The sequence below is a fragment of the Bidens hawaiensis genome, unplaced genomic scaffold, assembly GCF_021521415.1.
Source record: "Bidens hawaiensis isolate Kalapana, Puna unplaced genomic scaffold, B.hawaiensis_p1.1 tig00009159_1, whole genome shotgun sequence".
Classification (NCBI taxonomy): Eukaryota; Viridiplantae; Streptophyta; class Magnoliopsida; order Asterales; family Asteraceae; genus Bidens; species Bidens hawaiensis.
The window spans coordinates 383,798-404,306 of record NW_027491673.1 but is presented as its reverse complement, the minus strand read 5'-3'; the positions used below and the strand labels follow the sequence as shown (position 1 = coordinate 404,306).

General features: G+C 34.2%; 2 protein-coding genes and 1 pseudogene across 5 annotated transcripts; 1 reads left to right on the top strand and 2 right to left on the bottom strand.

Moving 5' to 3' along the window:
• Window positions 1-4,376: 4,376 nt before the first annotated feature.
• Window positions 4,377-11,029, bottom strand: LOC143531334 (protein NAR1-like). 3 transcript variants are annotated; one of them, XM_077026654.1, is made up of 11 exons: window positions 10,804-11,029; window positions 8,844-8,926; window positions 7,064-7,217; window positions 6,804-6,990; window positions 6,601-6,727; window positions 5,712-5,865; window positions 5,580-5,629; window positions 5,051-5,226; window positions 4,851-4,973; window positions 4,687-4,778; window positions 4,377-4,601 (listed from the first exon to the last, which is right to left on the bottom strand). In XM_077026654.1, the coding sequence occupies exons 1-11, from the start codon at window positions 10,921-10,923 to the stop codon at window positions 4,449-4,451; spliced, it is 1,419 nt and encodes a 472-aa protein (XP_076882769.1). In that variant the 5' UTR covers window positions 10,924-11,029; the 3' UTR covers window positions 4,377-4,448. The 3 variants fall into 3 exon arrangements, with proteins under 3 accessions (XP_076882769.1, XP_076882768.1, XP_076882770.1); XM_077026653.1 differs by having other exon boundaries at window positions 4,851-4,977; window positions 5,055-5,226; XM_077026655.1 differs by having other exon boundaries at window positions 4,851-4,977; window positions 5,055-5,226; window positions 8,844-8,923.
• On the top strand, window positions 7,581-8,589 carry LOC143531314 (E3 ubiquitin-protein ligase CIP8-like; annotated as a pseudogene).
• Window positions 11,030-13,152: 2,123 nt separating the features above from the next.
• On the bottom strand, window positions 13,153-17,423 carry LOC143531390 (OBERON-like protein). Of its 2 annotated transcripts, none has more exons than XM_077026700.1 (3): window positions 17,259-17,423; window positions 15,122-16,208; window positions 13,153-13,967 (listed from the first exon to the last, which is right to left on the bottom strand). In XM_077026700.1, the coding sequence occupies exons 2-3, from the start codon at window positions 16,191-16,193 to the stop codon at window positions 13,336-13,338; spliced, it is 1,704 nt and encodes a 567-aa protein (XP_076882815.1). In that variant the 5' UTR covers window positions 16,194-16,208; window positions 17,259-17,423; the 3' UTR covers window positions 13,153-13,335. The 2 variants fall into 2 exon arrangements, with proteins under 2 accessions (XP_076882815.1, XP_076882814.1); XM_077026699.1 differs by having other exon boundaries at window positions 15,122-16,211; window positions 17,259-17,408.
• Window positions 17,424-20,509: the final 3,086 nt, after the last annotated feature.

Genomic DNA, 20,509 nt, shown 5'->3' with positions numbered 1-20,509 from the left:
ATTAATTATAATAAGGTTATTGCATTTACTAAATATAACTAAAATGCTATTTTAATAAATGCAGCTTTAATATCTTTTTTTTATATTTTTATTGAACGGATTCAATATCTTTATATAATGACCAAAAGTAATAATAATACTAATTAATAATAACCTATTTTTAAAGAAACTTACCTACCCTTCTTGTTTTGTCATTGGCGGTGATAGACTTAGAATTCTTTCTTACAGTTTTGATTTTTTTTTCTTAAGATTTTCACAACCTAACATTCGAAATTGCGGGTTTGTCGTCGTGTGGGTCAGGTCTAAACAATGAACATAATAAAAAACAATATCGTAATAAAATTTATGATCATTACTTATTAATTAAAACACACACAATAATCATATGATTGCACTTGAAACGATAGAAAAAAATTATAACTTTATAAAACCAACCATTACTTTTTTCTAAAATAAGTTTTTGTATTTTGAAAACAAACCGGCCATTACATCTTTGACGAGTTTTTTTATCAAAATAGGCGGAGAGAAAAAACTATTTACCAAAATGAAAACTTATTTACCAAAATATGTATTTAAAAAAAACTCCATCTTTCACTCCTATTCTTATTAAATAAAAATAAGGGTCTATATTTAATAAAAATATATTATTCGAAAAAAGCTAAGAAAAAAGTTTAAAATAAAATATAATAAAAATATTTAGCTGGATCATAATATTAAATCAAAGATAGTTTTCAATGTTTAATAACTCTGTTACAAACGTACTGTAACTTTTTTAAATACATTTTATTTAAAAAAAAATTATAAACATCTATGTTTTTAATTTTTGTATACATTTTATATGTTACTTTAGAGTGTTTTTTCTTGGGTTGTTCAACAAACTTTAAAAAGCATAACACGAATAAAAATATAATTCTACATAAAAAGATTGAAGATCAACGATTGGAGAGATTAATTAACACATAATTAAAAAAATGTATCGCATTTATATACATAATACAGTGAAAAAAATATGATAACTAAACATCCCCTTTTTAATTCAGTATTTTCAAACTAACTCTTTTTACATAACGGCATTTACAAAATAACTAGCAAAATATAGCCGACGGGAAATATGGTAATTGATTAAGATCTTTACGTTACTAACACTTGCTATATTAATTGAAAGAAAAAACCTAAAGTGCTATGACCAAAACGAATACCGTTATTGTTGTTTGGCCAGAATCGGTTCGGTCCGTACCTTACCGACACAGCAACACCCATATAGTTTACTATATATAAAAAAAATCACAATCAATTCAGTTTGCTATGTTTATATAAAATTCATCTTCACAAAAACGATGTTTTCAAATAATAATAAAGTTAGTATTCAGATTTTTTTATAAACATGATCAAAAGGTATTGTATTAATAACGTAATTTGTTTTACACAAAATAATATAAAAAATTAAGAGACAAAATAAAAAAAGAATGAAGTAGCAATAACTTAGTTTACATATACGTGAGTTAAAAATATTGAAAATAATAACTTTTGATAAAAAAATATATAACAGTACGATAAAATGTTAAAAATCTATTAGAAGTTATTTTTTAACCTTTCTTAATTATAAAACTTTGTTTATCCAATGACTCAATAAGATTAGGAGTGAAAAGCTAAAGTTTTCAAAAGAATACCTATTTTGGTAAAACTTTTCAAATAACCTATTTTGATAAATAATTTTTCCTTTCACCATGTTTTGGTACCATGTTTTGGTAAAAACTTCATCTTTGACAATAGGATTTACCACTACACCAAGTTTAATATTGATACTAAACTTTTGATGGTAGATAAATAACAAGAGTATTTATTGACAAACCTATACAGTTCATACCAATATTTATCACGTTTGCATTAAACAAAGAAAAGTAGGTAGGTAGCAACAATCAAGCATATTGAAATATGAATGCATACGTAACAATTGAATGCAATCCAACAGTTACCAGAGGGTTTGCGATGACATGGCCATGTTGTATACTCTAACCTTTACATAGGTTAAAGTGACATGACACTTTAAAGATTGATTAAACCAATCCCCACTTGTGTTAAGTGTGTTAAAAAGGCCCATAGATTATGTTTTTAACGGGTTAAAATGAACAATATGTATTAATTATGTATTAATTACAAACTTATTTGTTATATTAATTATGTGTTAAATGGGTTAAACCATTTCCTTTAAATGACATAGAGTGAAAGAGAAAAAAATGATGATGTGGAGCTTATGTGGAATTAAGATGGGTTAGTGTATACCTCATGGCCTAATGGGGAATTAAACCAAAAACAAATCACAAAAACAGATATACAAGTCTTGAACTCGTGTCCTCTTAGCTATAGCCTATAAGACAAGGATCTAACCATCACACCAAGTTTAATGTTGATATCATAGGTTTCATTTATTAATTTTTATGGGGTCTATAAAATATTTAATATATCGTCTCTAAGGTCATGTGTAGTGGGGCTACAAATGTGGGCGACCCACCTTATCTCATTCTAGTGATGAAAAATAATACCGGGGCACTAAAAATGTTGTCTTTGTAACATGTTGGTGGCCATACCTTTATTAGAACTTCATCATCCACCAACTTATACGACATTGGTCCATTATGACATGTAAGTGAAACTTGCTTGTCAAGCAATCCAGTTCAGCACCAGTACCAACACACCAAACACATTGAGTTGGATATACATCCTTACAAAGGGTTTGCCTCTAGTCTTGTTCGATGACTTCACACACTGTCTCAACATATACGTGAACCCCCTACTTCAACTACAGAGTATATTAGCCGAGATACATGTTGATACACATATTATTTGTATATTGATAATTGTAATCGTTTTCATACATAGAAACAAATGTGTATATATCGTAGTTGAGATTGAACATGTTTAATTTAAAAGGGCAGATTCGTGTAATTATATATATATACGTACAACTCTGTAGTCATATACGACCATATATATGCATGCTCTCCTTCCTATACGTCCGTATAGACGGGTGAAATGGAATTTTCTGCATAAACGTACCAAAAATAACTTATGAAAGCTATCATCTCTTTAAGATCACCCGTCCAATAATCATACTCTCAATATTCAAGACTTGAAGGTGGATCATGATCAAGTCTAAAGTCTCTATGACGTGATCATTGTCATGTTGTTTTGAACTACAAAATTAAATAAAATAACATTGATTCCTTTATCCATAATAATATCTTATAGGTGTAACTGGTCATGTTCGCAGTTTGACAGGTCAAACACGATCTGTTAATTAGTGAAAGAATATTTTTATTTATTTTTTGTTATTATAATTATTTTGCAAATTATTACTCAGAGTTAAAATTTAAAAAATATATATATAAATGTATACTTGTTTTATTTTTATTATTTAACAACGTAATATTAAGAAATTGAAAGAAAAAATTTTAACACCACTAAAGATACCATCACCCGTAACCAAAATAATGACCCCTTACACTACACTAACCTAACTAAACCATGACTTAACAAATAACTAAACATGAACTGCCCATGTGACCACTAACACCACTAAAGATACGTTGATTGCCTAAATAAAATCTAAAGATACGTTTAGCCTGTAAGTCAACGCGAATTCGGTCGATTTCATTAACGTGTGTTATGTACCGGAATTAAAACCAAATATTAAACAAAAAAAAAGTATAAAAGTTGAGGTGGACTAATAGGGTGACGTCAGTCAGTAAAACACGAGCATAGGTAAAAGCCGATCGTTGTTGATCCTGGAACTAAAACAAAAAAAAAACACAAAAAAAATTGACGTTCGCTCGGTTTTCATTACGATGACTGAACTAAAGAAATAAAAACAAACTTTGAGCAAAAGTTTGGTGCTGCCAAGTAGCCCAATAAGGCACTTGCGGCACAAACTTTCTATTTGTTATATATAATGAGATATTTTAATAAATACAGTTACAGTATTAACTTCAAAATTTCCTTGTAACTAATAAAAGAGTATTTTATATCAATTTTTGACGAACTATTATTTCATATAAAAAGTTATAACCTATTTTGTTCACTTTTCAATTTCACAATAATATTACATACATGCATAGTTGTGTACAACCTTTGTGAATTTCTCTCAAATATGATCCCGAATACGTTTAGGCAAACAAGTCAAGTTCAAGTCAATCAAAGACAATACTTTACTTTTATTTTGTATATTTTTTATAAAATGTGATAATAAAATTTTAAAGATGAGAGTGACATGCACATCAAGTGACAAAATTTACATAGTACATTATTATACATGACAAGAGTCAAGTCTACTAAAATATGTAACAAAACAAAGGTTACAAGAGCAAAACGTATAAATAAAAAAGTAAGCAGTATTTAAAATCAGTGGCTCACCAAAATTTTATAACTAGAAATAGGTCCAGAGCTATATATCACCAGTTATTTAACTGAGAAGTAATACTTTTTACGATCGGATGGTATTCCGTGTGTATGTATCGTTTAGCCCTTTCAGAACCAGGATGTTCCAACCACTCATCGTATAATATTTTCACAATCGGGTTCTCAAACGGTCCCGCTATCAAAACCTAACACAAATTATCATGTTATACAAATTAATATTGTTAAATTGACAACAATCAAGATAACATATGGTGAATATTTTATACTTACATTTTCCATATATGTTTTCTCCAAGGCTTGAATTAAATCTTTACCAGATTGACCAGCTTTCGGCTTCAGTTGACCACCCCCATTTAAGCACCCTGAATTTACCAAAAAATAAATAAATAAACACAATTTAAAAAACAAAAAAGTTAATGATAATTTTAAGATACCTGAAGGGCAAGCCATGATCTCTAAATAGTCATAATCAGATTTTCCAATTTTAAGCTTCCTAACTACATTTTGCAAGTTTCGGAAACCGTAACATAGAGCAAACTTCAACACGGTTTTACCTTCTACCTGCAAATTTATATTGATTTTGAATCTCACTTTTTCATTTTTAATATTTTGTTAAACTCATCAAAAGTAGAACTTACTTCTAAAGTAACTTCCTGGAAATCGGAGTTCCTTACGGTTTTGAAATCCAAAGGCCCGTTAATATCATGAGCAAAAAGTGTTTTAGCAGCATAACGAAAGATTGTATCTGCGTATCCTCCCGAGCTCCCCCGAACACCAAAAAGATTCCCGTCTTCACTGACATTAGATAATCTGCAAGATTGTAACATGATTTTTATTTTCTTCAAAGAGGGTGAATAGGTGTGTAAACAAACCACCCGTTTAGTGAACCGTTCGTCGGGAAGTGCGTTCATGTTTGTTTAATAAACGAACGAAGATAAAAAAAACTTTTTGTTCATTTAGTTAAACAAATGAACATAAACACGTCTCGTTTGTTCATGTTCGTTCATTTAAATTTTGTATGGTCGTACATTTACGTATGTTTAAGCTCGTATGTCTAAGTTCATTTATTTACTTTCATGAATATAACTAAATAATATTTAGTTTAAATGTTTTTTACAGCCATAAGGGTGGAGTTTGAAGAAGCTAATGTTTGTTCTGCTTACAGTTTATCAAGAGAAGACTCGTCCAAATTGCTGAAATCTACCGCTTTCAACTGCACACAACCAACAGAGTAGAAACATAAGAAGTTAAACTTACTTTTTTACCCTTATGAGTTTAATAAAACATTTGTTTACCTGTATTAAATCTAAAACTTCACCAGTTGTCAGCACGGAATCTACCTCTGTGGTCATTTGATCAGATTGGTCTTGGAAAACAAAGTCATCTCTGGAAGCCTCAAGTTTTTTGTCATAACAAGGCATTACTGTCACGTGATAAATATCACTTGGCCTGTAAAATTGATGCAAATAAAAATCATGATCGAGCATATAAATAATACACAACTCAACTGTCTATACTCAACAGAAAATAAAGCATGCAACTCATGCATATGCTGAGCTACTCAAGATTGACTTGATAAAAGCTTGAATCAAGCCGAGGTTAAATGAGATTGAGCCCAAAAATAAGCTTGTTCGATAAACGAGCACAAGCTTGCTTATCGAGTTCGAGATAGCTCAGAGCACAGAGCCTAAACTAGCCTGTTCTTTATATAAATTTTATTTAATATATTAAATATATATTTATATAAAGCTATGATAAAAATAACTAAATAATATCTATCATGTTACATATAAAAAAAAGTTAAAACATGCATAAAAGATTAAAAGTAAAGTATAAACTTATATAAATTAACTAATAAATTATAAACGTGAATAGATTCAGCTTTAGAAAGACAGCTAGGAAAGGCTCTCGTAAGTTAAATGAGCTAAGCAAAAGCTTTAAAACAGAGCTAGAGCCAAGCCAAAACTCGAGCTCTAGTAAGTTAAGCGAGCTAAGCTCGAGGAAACTACTCACAGCCGAGCTCAAGCTTTAGATATAAAGCTAGAAACGAGTCGAACTCAAGCTCTTGTAAGTAAAAGAGCCAAGCTCGAGCTCTCGTAAGTTGAACGAGCCGAGCTCAAGCCTAGCCAAGCTCAGAGTCAGCTCGTTTATACCATTATAAGCATAATTGAAAAAGACGCTCACCGAAGGCCTAATTTATGGCATATATGGTGTTTTATGATAGCTCCAATGGATTGTTGGGGGCTCTTCACTGAAGAAATATATGGCAGAACAAACGATCCGAGTGTTTTCTCAGCATAGCATATCCAACCTAAAAACATATTAAAATCATTTATCATTAAAGATGCAATGTTTTTTATAGTTGGATCCAAAAAGATAAAGCATACCAGGGCATGCAGAGGCTATCATAGGTAGACATGATTTAGACTCCTTTATGTCATCTAGACGACTTTGTTTATAACGCGATATGAATTCATTACATGATTCAATAAGAGACAAATCTCTACTACAACTGGTATCAAAAACGGCTTTGACTCCTAATGACTTGAACAGTGTGGTTAGTTTCCTGAATACCTGAAAACATACAATCCATAATTACCTTACTAGACATACTGATCGCACATCTAATTCAAATATTCATAATTACCTGAAGTGGTGAGAGGCCATAATGCCCAGCAATGGAGGCCCTAGACTGGGGTGAAAGAGAGACAATAACGGTTTTGCCATTGTTTATATTAGAAAGAAACTCATCTAAGCTTTGCTTCTCTAGCATAACAGTTTCTGCAGAAGTAATGCATCCACTGCATGATGACAACAATATTACCAATTTAATTGAAAACTTCTATTAAAAAGTAGGAAAATTGGATATTAATAATCCAAACTATTAACTATTGACCAATATTAATCCCAACTAATAATGTAACCAGTGGCAATCCCAACTTTCAAGTTTGTTACCAACAACAAACCCAGACTAACAAAATGTTAACTCCGTTAAAATTCCAATGACGTGGCATATGATGTGACAATTACACAAAAATGACTTAAAATAAAATTATAATAATACTAAAACATAGCGGGACCCACCACTTCATCTTCTCCAAAAATTTTTACCCCATTTTCTGCCACCACAGGACCACCGCCAGCCACCATAGAACCACCGCCGGCCAATAGAAACACCACTGTCATCATCCGTCACACCACCACCACAACCGCCTCCTCCGTCAGCAGCTGATACTCCCGATCCCTCACAACAATACTGGTGCTACCAGTGCAACAAACGCGTCCCGATCGAAACCCTACCTGGTCAAGCTGACGTCATCTGCTTCAAATGCAAAAACGGCTTCGTTGAGCTGATTGCTGCAGTTAATCATCATCACCATCACCTTCATCATCATCAACAACCGGTTGAAGCAAACGATGAAGATGATGAAGAAAACGATCATCCTGCTTTCGGTCACGAGATCCTTCAGGTCCTCCGGCTCATCGCCATGTCCGCGCGTGACAACGACGCGCCGCCGTTACCTCCCTCCGACCGCAACGGCGACGTCGATGATAATGATTATCTCCGAATCGTACTCGACGGATGGGATGAAGATAACGATGATGACGAGGATAACGGAGATAATAACGAAGTTAATGTTAACGACGGATCTGACGATAATAACGAAGAACAGATAGTTGAACCGGAAGATGAAGATACGCGTAGAAGACGTCAGCGTGACGTCATCCGTCTTCGCCTCCGTGATTTCGCTTCCAGAGCGTTAAGCCGACGACACCGAATACTTGGGCGGAGATTTTAAACGGATTGGAGGATCACTCAGTTGAGTTTAGGTTTCAAACTGCAGGTGATGGTTATATAGGCAATCCAGGTGATTATTTGGATGCAGCTGGATACGAAGCATTGTTGCAGAATTTAGCGGAAAGTGATCCTGGTAAAAAGGGACGGATGCGAAATCGGTTGTGGAAGGATTGCCTACTGTGAAGTTAAGTGAAGTAGTTGAAGTTTGTGCGATAGGTAAAGATAAGTTGGTTAATTATGAAGAAGAAATTAAATATTACCTGACGTTGGTGGCCGGTGGTGGTTCTATGGTGGCTGGTGGTGGTCCTGTGGTGGCAGAAAATGGGGTAAAAGGTTTTGGAGAAGATGAAGTGGTGGGTCCCGCTATGTTTTAGTATTATTATAATTTTATTTTAAATCCAAGTCATTTTTGTGTAATTGCCACATCATATGCCACGTCATTGGAATTTTAACGGAGTTAACATGTTGTTAGTCTGGGTTTGTTATTGGTAACAAACTTGAAAGTTGGGATTGTCACTGGTTACATTATTAGTTGGGATTAATATTGGCCAGTAGTTAATAGTTTGGATTATTGATATCCAATTTTCCTAAAAAGTAACCAAAGTCAATGAAAATTAGGTAAAAGTACCTGCAAGCTAAACAATCCTTGAGTGATATTTTTACTGGATCTGTTTGAAGTGTTTCTTTTGCAGGTGCTGCTTTTACTTGCTTCTGTCCAAGAAAAATCACTTAGTGGATTAATTTTGAAAAAATAGGTTGCATAATGTCGAGTCTATTTTATGTGACACATAAATCAGATATTATAGCATAAATAGTTAAAGTAATGTAGCTGGCGGGCCTAAATTCGGCGACACATGCACAAACTGGCAGCAAGTGCAACAAAATATGCTATTATTCCGATAAAATTGAAGATGAAATCAGAGAACTCTTCATATGCAGTTGTTAAACATTCATTAGATGAAATAGTTGCTTCTAATATCCGAACTTATATATATGAACTAGTTTTTACTAATGACTAAAAGCTATAAGTTAGATTAGTGCCTCTGTTACAAATCCCCTACAAATTCCAACAGGCACACTATTTCATTTTCAAATTAAATGACTGCTAAAATTTACTGAGAAAATGTATCACACATTAAAAGTATAATAAAATTAAAAACTTGGTGGTGTAAAGTCAGCAACAAAATTTATATCAAACTCTCATTTGTAAAGTTTTTGTGCCTAAAAAAAACTGGATTTAGTTCAAGTTTTGGAGAGAGAGGGAATCATAAATCTAAAAATAAACAAATTTATTATTTTTTTTGTGAAATAGAGTAAAGTTGAAGTCACATGTTCCAAAGGTAGCTAATCACAAGTTTCAAATGTGGTGAGCTTGGTTCAAAATTACTGAACTCAAGCAGAACCTAAATGTGTAATTGTTATCTATTAATTCGCCTGTCAAACACCATCATTCTACTTGCGGGACTTGTTAGTGTTTAAAATTGCTTAATCTTCTGCTAAAAATTATAATTCTTGGTCAATTCTAAAGGTGAATCAAACATCTTTCGTAATGCAACAGAGCCCTTTCTTATATGGTAAAAGGCTACTGGGCTACCAGTTCCTTGTAAATTGTAATTAAAATCACAAACCATCACTGTTTTCATGTTCTAAGTCATTCTTAATATATCTTGAAGCAAGTATTTTGCTTAAAATAGCGAGAAATTGCTAAACTGCACTACAACTGATAAACCAGGGTAAGAGTAACAGTTAAATTACAATAATTATCAATTTTCTGGTCTTTTACACATTCTTGATGATACAACCATTACCTAACTAAAAGCATCGCAAAATTTGAATAATCCGCTAAACAGGATTACGACTAGCATAAAGGAGTCTAAAAGCTAACAGCCTATGGTTCAGAAATGAGAGATAAATCTCTGTGACACGTAAATCAAATATTATAGCATATATATTTAAAAATAATAATGCGGCTGGCATATGTTTTTTGACATATGTACACACATTGACTGTAAGTGCAAATATATATGCCACTATCCCATTCAAAACAGAAGCTGAAATAACAGAATAACATCCATATGCAGTTGTTAAAGATCCGTAACATAACATAGTTGCTTCCAACAGCCAATTGATCACAGTTGAACATTGAACATATAGCAAAATTGAAATTATGGTGGTGTAAAAATAAAATCTGCAACTAAATTAATATAAAACTTCCATTTGCGAACGAAGTTATTGTGTCTAAAACAATTAAACTGAAATTTTGAAGTCAAACCACATTCTGGATCCAAAAAGGTTAGCTAATGATATATCAAAAGTTTAAGCTGTGGTACAAATTACTTACTAAAATCACACATCAAATACCATAATTCTTCTACTTGTTAAAAGAGGAGTTTCCGTTAATATATAGTCCTGCTGAATTTCAATGGAAATGCTACATATAAAGCTCTTGCAGATAAAACTATAACTCCTGCTGAATATTAATGAGGTAAACATGGCCTAGGGTTTATAAGCATGACCTAACTAAAATCATCTTAAAATTAGTAACGACCTAGGGTTTAGAAAGAAGAAATAGAAATAGAAATAGAAACCTTTGGTTTATCGACAAGGCGAGCGGAACCGGACTTCATGGAAACAACGCAGCCTTGTGACGGTGCGATGAAATCATTCAGGTCGCCGATTCGAAGTGTTGCCGAGAACTTCTCCGACATATTTGCGAGTCGATTGCTAGATGATTCTGATTCAGACTCTAATTTGATCGTAGAGATTATGGAAACGTACACGACGATCGTAAAGTAATGAGGATTGTATGTATATTTGTATAGGCCGTACGCCGTCGTTAGAGGCCTACGATTAGGGTGACCAAGATAAGGGTAGTGCCTTGAAACAGGTTACCCGACTCTTAAAACCCTTAATTAGACCCTAATAAATAATATGGGTTGGTAAAGGGTATTTAAATTTCACCTTAAAGGGTAAAAGGGTTTCAAAGGTCCGACTCTTTTTCAAACCCTTGACCCGTTTACTAAATGGATATACATCAGATTCACTATTAATATGAAAATTATGAGAGGTTTGTATTTCATATATGATTCATCAGAAATTTCCAACTACTAAGTAAAATAAAAATAAAGGGTCATACTACTGAATAGAAACATATATATGGAAATCACTTAATTGTTCTCTACAAGTAATTTGTGAATATAGATATTGTTTGCATAAGTTCAAATGATTGATAAACTTTTAAAGTTAAACTTTACTATGATATTTAATGAAAGTATAATTGTTCTAAAATTCATATATTAAAGTAATTTATGAGATATGCAACTAGTAAATGCAGAAAAAAGAGATGTGATTACTGTCTTAAAGGGTAAAGGGTAGGACCCTTGAAACCCTTATTTATACCCAACCCTTTTATTGGTTAGAGGGTAGGGTCTTGGGTCCACGTCTCTTCCTAAAAGAGTAAAGGGTCCGAATAAAATATTAGGTAAAAGGGTAGGGTCTTACCCTTTGAACGGTCCTACCCATGATAGTTAATGCGTGCTCACAAGTTACGACTTTTACTCACGCTTATGTTCTGTCTCTAACTGTGGACAAATAAACTGGTTGACTGAACTGACCTGATACTAAATCGAAACCGAATCGATTTGAAACCGATTATGTTAAAACCAGTTAACCGAACCAAAACCGGTCAAAACCCGAGCCGAAACCGATCTTAACCTGGTGTAGAAACCGGTTTCAACCCGAACCGAAACCGATCATAAACCGGTTTTGACTTTTGTTGACAAAATCGAACCGGTTTCAACCCAAACCGGTTTTGAGTTTTAAACCGGTTTCTGCACCTCTACTCTATTGTACCTATTTCGGGAAGTGTTTTAAAACTCGGTCTAAGCGGCCAAGTGCTCGATGAGTAGTTCGAATAATTTCTGAGTACTCGCATCTTCCCAATCGACTGAAATGGAAAATTCTAGCAACTTATGTAACCATGGTTACAAGAGGTGTGAAATGTGAAATTGTCATATAGCCTTGACACCGAGGCTTTCATATTTCACACTAAGTTGGATGTGTTATAATAGGGGGAAATTTAAGATGCGGTTGTTGGGCTAAATGGAGATAAATAATTGATTTATTAACTAAAAAAACAAACACTCATGCCCTCACGTCCTAATGTTGCTTATACGCCTTTGACTTAGCATCCTCCTTTGTGCTAGTTTGTGGCGGTGTTCTTGTCGCCGGCTGCCACCATGGTTGGCATAGTCCGACAAGGTTTTTGTTTGGTCAACTTGTTCCAGTTCTGAGTGTGATTGACAAGTTCAAGACATACAATGGAGGAAGAGGGTGGTGTAATGGTGGCGGGAAGAAAGGGCTGGGTGGTTGGGTTATTATTGTTATTATTTGTGAAATGACGATTTTGCTCGTCCCCTCTTTTTTATTAGTCAACTAACATTTGACTTAACAATTGGATTCAAATTGCGTTGAAAAGACATGGTTCTGGTGCTCAAGAGTGAAAAAATGCTAGCAAGGATACTCATGGTGAAAAGGGGTGTTGACCACAGCGGTGCATTTTGCACTTAACTCTTCTCTGTTAATCACCCATCAAAAGTCTCCATCTAAACCACATGTTTATAGATCTAACTCTAACTTGGTGACCAAAATATGAGTATAGTAACTCTTAACTTAGAAACCAAACCGAACCACCAATTTAGAATCAGGTTGTTAATGTGAACCCTTCCTTTGAAACCGGTCTGTAACTGGTTAAAACCAAACAGAACCGATTTGCAACCGAACTGATCCTTTTCCGCTTGAAAACCAGTTTTAACTTTTGCTTACCTAAACCAGATCCGGTTCAAAACCAGAACCAGTTTTTAACAAACTGGTTTATGCACCTCTACATGCAACCCAAAAAATCAGTATTTAACAAATAAAAAAAAATACCTTAACTATAAAATAAAAAACCGTTAATTCAGATAACCTTCACTTATGTCCGAAGATTAATCACAACACTTATAAAACAATATAACAAGTCAACAACTACAAAGTTACCCCAAACTTCACCTTTTAAGTTATACCAAACATCAAAAACAAATACCAAAAAACAGACATAAAAACAACAAACACCAACCACCTTAAACAGAACCAAGTGACCTGATATCACCAGATTGACCATCACCTTTAGAAGGCACAGTATACATATTCTTGAGCAAATCTTGAATCTTATTGTACATCATCATCTGTGAAGGCTCACTCACACCAACACCAACACTACTTTGTGAGCCTCTTGATGAACTCTCTTGCAACTTCATCTTCTCAAATAAATAATGTTTTTCAGCTTCCGCTTCATGTAACCGTTGCTTCAAATACCGACTAGCATAGTCATCTTCTGATTTATCAGCTTTTGCAAGCGCAATTCTTTGTAACCGTTCGGCTTCGCGTCTCGCTTCACTGGCTTTGAGGTCAAACATCTCGGCTTCCGCTTGTTTGAGGCGAACGATGCTTTCGAGTTCGTCGACTTGTTGCTTTTTCTTTTGGCGTTCCATTTTTAAGGCGGATACTTCACGGGCTTTGTCTTTGAGTTCTTGGTCGCATGCTTCGAGGGCTAAACGGGCTTTTTTCGTGACGCGGATTTTTTCTTCTTCTACCATTTCCATCTTTTTTATTGCTTCTTGGACTACATCTGCGATTCGATTGAATGCTTCTTGTGGGGCCATTAGTCGGCCTTCAGCGGGTTCTTGGTGTTTTGTCGGGTCTATGTCGAACTCTGCACAAGTTATCAAGAAAAATGATTTTTTTAAAACTATTTTGGAATAGAGACAGGAGCCAGGTTTGATTGCAAATAGAGGGAGTATAAAAGTGACCATCAAACCTCATCTTACAAACATTTAAGCATGTACAACCATCACAGCTAGCACGTTCAACCATCACAGCTGATGGTACAAACAACTTAAAGCAGTACGAAAATGAATACTGAAAAAGGAGAGTATTACAAGAGCTTAAAATTAATATATAATTACAATTTATCCCATGGCCTCGCCCGTAGTCATTCCCGTAATTAACAACGAATGCTAAGTGCTAACATAACAATTCCAATCACCATCAGAACAAATAACAACAATGACATTGGCAAGAAACCTCAGCAATAATGGAGCTTTATGTATGCTCAGCACAATGTATGTGCGGGCAAAAGAATATGAAAGGACTAAAATAATCATGGTTATGTACCTCACCCTGTTGGCGATGACCCGCTTTTTCCCCGTATTTCAGGGTAAAAGCCTGAATATTTTAGTGTCTTCATATTCTGTTGCCTGGGCTTTTTTGCCCACAAATACATTGTGTTGAGCACACATAAAGCCCCGTTATGGCTGAGGCTTCTTGCCAATGCCATTGTTCTGACGGCCATTGGACTTGTTATATTAGCGTTCGTTGCTAATTTAACAACGGGAACAACTACGACCAAGGCTACGTGATAAATTATTATATATATTCATTTTAAGTTATTCTCATACTATCATATTTCACTGTTCAATTTCATGCTGCTTAAGTTGTTTGTACCATCAGCTGTGATGGTTATACATGCTAGCTTGCTTAATTGTTTATACGATCAGGTTTGATGGCCCTCCCTCTGTCCTTTTTGGACATTTCATCTATTGATTTCCTTAAAATCTTGACTTTCTAAAACTCAAAATCATTAGATTTGATTAACTACTATTAAAACAGCATGTAGTGATTAGTAAATTCATTTAACAGAATGCCACATTAGATGAAATGTCCTTTCTGGTCAATTTATTTATTGATTTCTTAAAACAGACAAGTTTCTAAAACTCAAATCATTAGATTATTTTATTATCACAGCTTCAAACAATAGAAGCACCACTAAAAAGCATGTTCTATAGCCCATTTTGTGATATAGATTACCTTGAAAAAACGACAATATCGCTTTAGAAGCCAATGGTTCAGCTACCCCGCTCTTTAACTTTTCAACAAGCTCTCCACATTTCCAATACAATTTCCGTCCTCTCGATTCCTCACTTGCACGAAAAATCCGACTCACATATTCAAGCTCTCTAACCAAAGCTTCCCGGTCCCACAATGGAGCACAATGATGAAAAACATCCTTAACCCACCCAAACAACTCAGATGTCCTCATACACGCCCGACACCTAAAAAGCATCTCACCCGAACCTCCATTTACAGTGGGCCCCATCCCGATCTGTGCATTGTGTATCGCACAATCTGTATGTGTCCAGTGTGAACACGAGTCACACCCGATCCACCTACATGTGTTGACTTCAAAGTCAAACTTGCTACATATCACACACATGCAAAGGTTACAGAAACCGTTCCTTTTTGAGCAAATTTCACAAGTGCAGTTGTCAGCCGGGATCGGGTTTCCACATGCTATGTTTCTACATCTTTTGTGCAGAAAGATTTCAATTAGTGAAGCTTGTGATAGACTGACAGTTGGATGTAGAAATGCTTGAATTCCCGTTTTGATAGCAACTAGTATTTCAAGCTGGCCACGATGTGCTAACACGAGTGTCTTTTCGTTTAAGTCGGGTCTGCTTAAAACTGCTTTTTGAAGAGAAATGTATTCTTCTCTATGTTGATGACCACCCATTCCTTCAATAAGCCCACGGAGTTCGTTTTTCAATTTATCTAAATAGTCATCAGGGAGACGATGCATACGTTCAGCAATAAAGTCAACTCGTTCTTTTGAAATGTCTCTGAGTGACATTTTATCCGAGGTTGATATGTGGCGGATGACTGAGTGTTCAGCAGACCCGTTTTCACGGTCCTTTGTTTTTTCTCTCTCTAGATGTTGCTGTTTGGATAGCATTAAAGCATCTGATGTAGGCCAGCTTTCGCGTGAACTGGCACTTTCGGTTGGCGAGTCACGGATCTGATCTGAGTTTGAGCCGTCTGCTGGAACAAGGGACAGTGATGTGTGCAGTACTCCCGACCTTGGTTGCTGACGTGGTGGTAACATGTTAGGGAAAGATGGCTGCTGAAATGGTAAACCAAGACAAACATAATTAGATATCATGTAGACTGATAATGATGAAGATTGAGCTATGAGAACAATCATCTACTCATCATTAGTCACTTCAAACATGATAAAAGCATCAAAGGTAAAGCAGTTGTGTACAACCAACAACAACCATACCCAGTAAAATCCCACATATAGCAAGCTAATATCGGTAGGGTCTGGGGAGGGTGGATGCAGGCAAGCCTTACCTCTATCCCGAAGGATAGAGAGGCTGCGACCAAAGAGACCCTCGGCTTTAAAACACACAGCCAACATAAAACCAGAACCAAAGATAAATTTACAGAGAAAATGCACATAGCATTTAGGAAAATCTAAGCCTCTAAGCAAATTCTCATATTCAAATTCAATTTTCATAGTCAACAAAATACGCATTCCATGAAACAAGCAGCCACTAATTAAAACTGTCAGATTAGCTGAAAATGTTCTAATCCATATCAACTATAATTCAATCTATTATGCTAACAAAAGCTACAGATCAGCTTCCAGACTATCACTCAAATATAATCCACTAGTCCCTTCAAAAACATTACAAATCATTAACGATACTTCTATCACACGCAAATCATTACGTTTGTTCATTTATAACGAGTGTCAATTTACATAACAAAAGATTCTCAGTCAACAATTTAGCTTCAAAATGAGTGGTTACCGGTAAGCACGAAATTGAATCCAAGATCCGACTTAAAAATACAGTGATCAATCAAATTTCACCTTCAAAAAAACCCTAAATTTCAAAAACGACTAACAGTTGACTTTAGATTTCAAGTCAAAAATTTCAATTTTCAATTGCATATATATCTAAAACTCATAAATCTCGATAGATTATGCCCCAAATTACACTACCTCATATGAAACCCTAGACATCAACCAACGGCAGGTACTCAAATCACATAAAATCATTACAGAACACAACAAATTACAACGATCGAAGCTTTTCTAGGCTAAACTCCAGAAAATCAAGCTCAGAATGCATAAATCAACAAATCTAGATGAAATTAAGCTCACCTGAACACGAAATTCACCGATTTGAAGATGAATTTAACAGATAAACTTCAGAATTGAGTCAACGAAGAGATAGAAGCACGCAATTTTGAGATTCTTTGCATACGAACAGAAACCCTAATTTGGTGATTTTTCCCCTTTTGACCTTTTGTAGGAGTCGTTGGGGAATGCATTGACCGGCTCAGCCGGTGATAATATTGATTTGACTTGTTTTTTATGTTCACAAATAACCCCCCCTACAATTATTTCTTTTTTATAATGATCCCCTGAATTATTACTTGATTGACATTACCTTCAATATTTCCATTTTTCATTCTACCAATAAGACGAACTTAAAATACCACCCAAAATGAAACAAGGGTTGGATTTGAACCCAAAAAACCTATGTCCAAACATAAACAAAAACCAGCGGTTTGGTTTTATGAAAACCGAACTTATGGTCTTGTTATGGTTCTGCATGTAATAAATCCCGAACTAGACCGAGACTCTAGATTTTTAGTTTGTTATTATTTTTTTAATTTTAAGTAATTTATAAGAAGTTAATAGAGATGCAATTCAAATATTTTTGACCAAATGTATAATAACTATAAAAAAATTAATTATACATAAACTCATTATCTTTGGGCAACTTTTTTTCGGCAACGAAATAGATGTTATTTCTTCTTCAAGCGTTTGTGTCATAGATCCTTTAACAACTTTGGCTTTTCCATTCCTCATACTTTCAAAAGTACCAAGTAAATCAAACTTCGCAAGTTAGCATTCACAAGATCAGTTTTAGTCTTTCAGAACCATTTTGTCATTGAATATTGTCAGGACCTACGATTGTGGTGGGTCAAGTACACCCAATGACAAGGACTATGTTGGTGGAGGTGCCGTGGCTGTTGGTGTTGCGAACGAGTGAGGCGACAACGTTAGTTTTGGTGGTGGTAGTGGCGTTCGAGGCTGGGTGGTGCGGTGCCATTCACTTTGGAGACATAACAATCGACTTGCAAACATAAGTGTGCGGCCTTTGCGACAAACCAGGCCTCAAGTTCTGCTGATACAAGGCGGGAGACGCCTCTCAGTGAAAGTACCATTGATGGAAACCGATTTAAGATGGTTATTCTTCTCAAAAAATCTAGAAAGGAACCAGAACAAAACTTTGCACTCATTTCTAGTATTTCATTCATCAAATAGTAAACATCAATGCCACTTTAGAGATCTAAATTCAAGATAATAATTGGTGAACCATTTTGTTATAACCAAGATAGTGACTTAAAAGTTGATTACAATGATTAACCCTAAGACGGTTATATAATAAATGAAAACAACTATATCTAAATTCAAGATAATAATTGATTACAACTATATCTATCTCTATATATATAATAAATGAAAACAGGTTCTGACACGTGTCACCACCACATGCATTCGGGACATGTATATTTATTGTAAAGATTCTTCTAGCATCTTTATCTAGGCTTATCATTCAAAATTCAAAAATTGAATCAATCTTTACTTCCGTTTTTCTTTTCTCTCTCTCTCTCTTGAAGCTCTAACAGATCTAATCTGCTCTCCGTCGGTTTGTAAAAATCAGCCCATAAAGCATCATTCAAAACCCTAAAACGAAACCCATACAGTCTTCACATACATAAACAAACATCCTGCCGTTCTCCCTAGGGTTTACACTTTCTTCACCGGCGCGTCGTTCAGATTCTACAGGTAAACCAAAATGGTGAAAGGCCGTCAAGGTGAACGCGTTAGACTCTACACCCGAGGAACCATTCCGGCTACCAAAGGTTATTATTTATTTCACTCTTTATTTTTAATTTTTTCTTTAATTTCCCATTTCAAATTGGGTAGTTTATACTGATGCTATTGCTAATCAATTTTGACCATGTCAAAATCGAACCAGTATTCCAACATCTTCTTTGATTTGTTTATATTCACGATTTATATTTGAGTAGTTGCTTATATTATTATCAATTTACAATACATTGTTTAATTTCACGATTTAATTTGATTAATTATTGATATTATTTTTATTTTTTTATTATTATTATTATTATTGTTATTGTTTTATAACATATGTGTTTAATTTAACGATTGAATTTACTGATAATATTGTTAATCAGTTTTGACTAGGTCAAAATTTAACCACTATCGAACATATTGTTTGATTTGTTAATTCACGATTTAAATTGAGTAATTACTGATGTTATTATTAATTAACAACACATTGTTTAAATTGTTTGATTTCACGATTAAAAGTGATTAATTACTGATATTATTATTATTATTATTTCATAACATATGTGTTTAATTTAACAAAGAAAGGGTACTTATTTTTTCAATTTAAATTAACCATCATTCATTAAGATTTTTTCTTTTTGATATATATGATGACATTTGATGTGGGTACAGATTTGATGTAAAGATTGCTGCAGCCAGTGACGGATCCAGAAATTTTCGCTACGGGGGGCACAAAATAGATTGGGTAAAAACGGGTCGGGTCAAAGAGGGCAGTGCCGACCCAACCATTCTAGATGCCCAAAACAGAATGAAATTTCGAGGCCCTTTTCCAAATTTCATTGTTAGAAATATAAATGGCAAAATGGAACGAGTCGAAACAGTTGTTTAAAAATAGTCAGTTTGGCTGTCAAAACATAATATTACGTTGCTTGCACTTGTATCATGCAACTGCTACAAACTAGCATGACACAAATTAACCTTTTTAGTTGGACCTGCACCTGTGGCCTTCAACTCTTTTGAGTGTTCTTAAATGCAATTTTTTTACTAATTATGTTTGCTTCACCTAATCCACATACAATATTAATTATGTTTGCTTCAAGAGTCATGACCTGGTCTAATTGAAAATGCATTTAAAAACCTAACTGTCAATTTAATTTAACTTGTAGACTTTATGTCTATTTTCTCACAAATCATGTTTCCTACTCCATACTCACACAAAATCTCTCATCCTAAATAATATGCATTTTCATTAAGCTCAATACATCTTAAATGAACTTAAACTTAAGTTATTATAATTAGTTCGATATATCTTAATGTTCGTTGAATAGGTTTCTCGGTTAAACATATATCATGACTAATATGGTTTGAAAACTATTTATAAAGATGGCACGAATTGTTAATAAAATCATCAGGAAACAAAGATAAATTGATCAAGAAGGTGACTCCCAAAACAAGTTCATTGGCATTTCATCATATAGTTGAAGGGCATCATGAATCAAACTATTAATTAAATCCATATTGAT

Bases quoted from the DNA above. Each gene is read 5' to 3' on its own strand.
- LOC143531390 (XM_077026700.1), bottom strand. From the start codon at position 16,193: ATGTTACCACCACGTCAGCAACCAAGGTCGGGAGTACTGCACACATCA. The intron at 13,968-15,121 runs GTAATCTATATC...TAACTTGTGCAG, and splicing joins GATATTGTCGTTTTTTCAAG to AGTTCGACATAGACCCGACA.
- LOC143531334 (XM_077026654.1), bottom strand. From the start codon at position 10,923: ATGTCGGAGAAGTTCTCGGCAACACTTCGAATCGGCGACCTGAATGAT. The intron at 7,218-8,843 runs GTACTTTTACCT...GTCATCATGCAG, and splicing joins AAGGATTGTTTAGCTTGCAG to TGGATGCATTACTTCTGCAG. The intron at 5,866-6,600 runs GTGAGCGTCTTT...TCAATTTTACAG, and splicing joins TGCCATAAATTAGGCCTTCG to GCCAAGTGATATTTATCACG.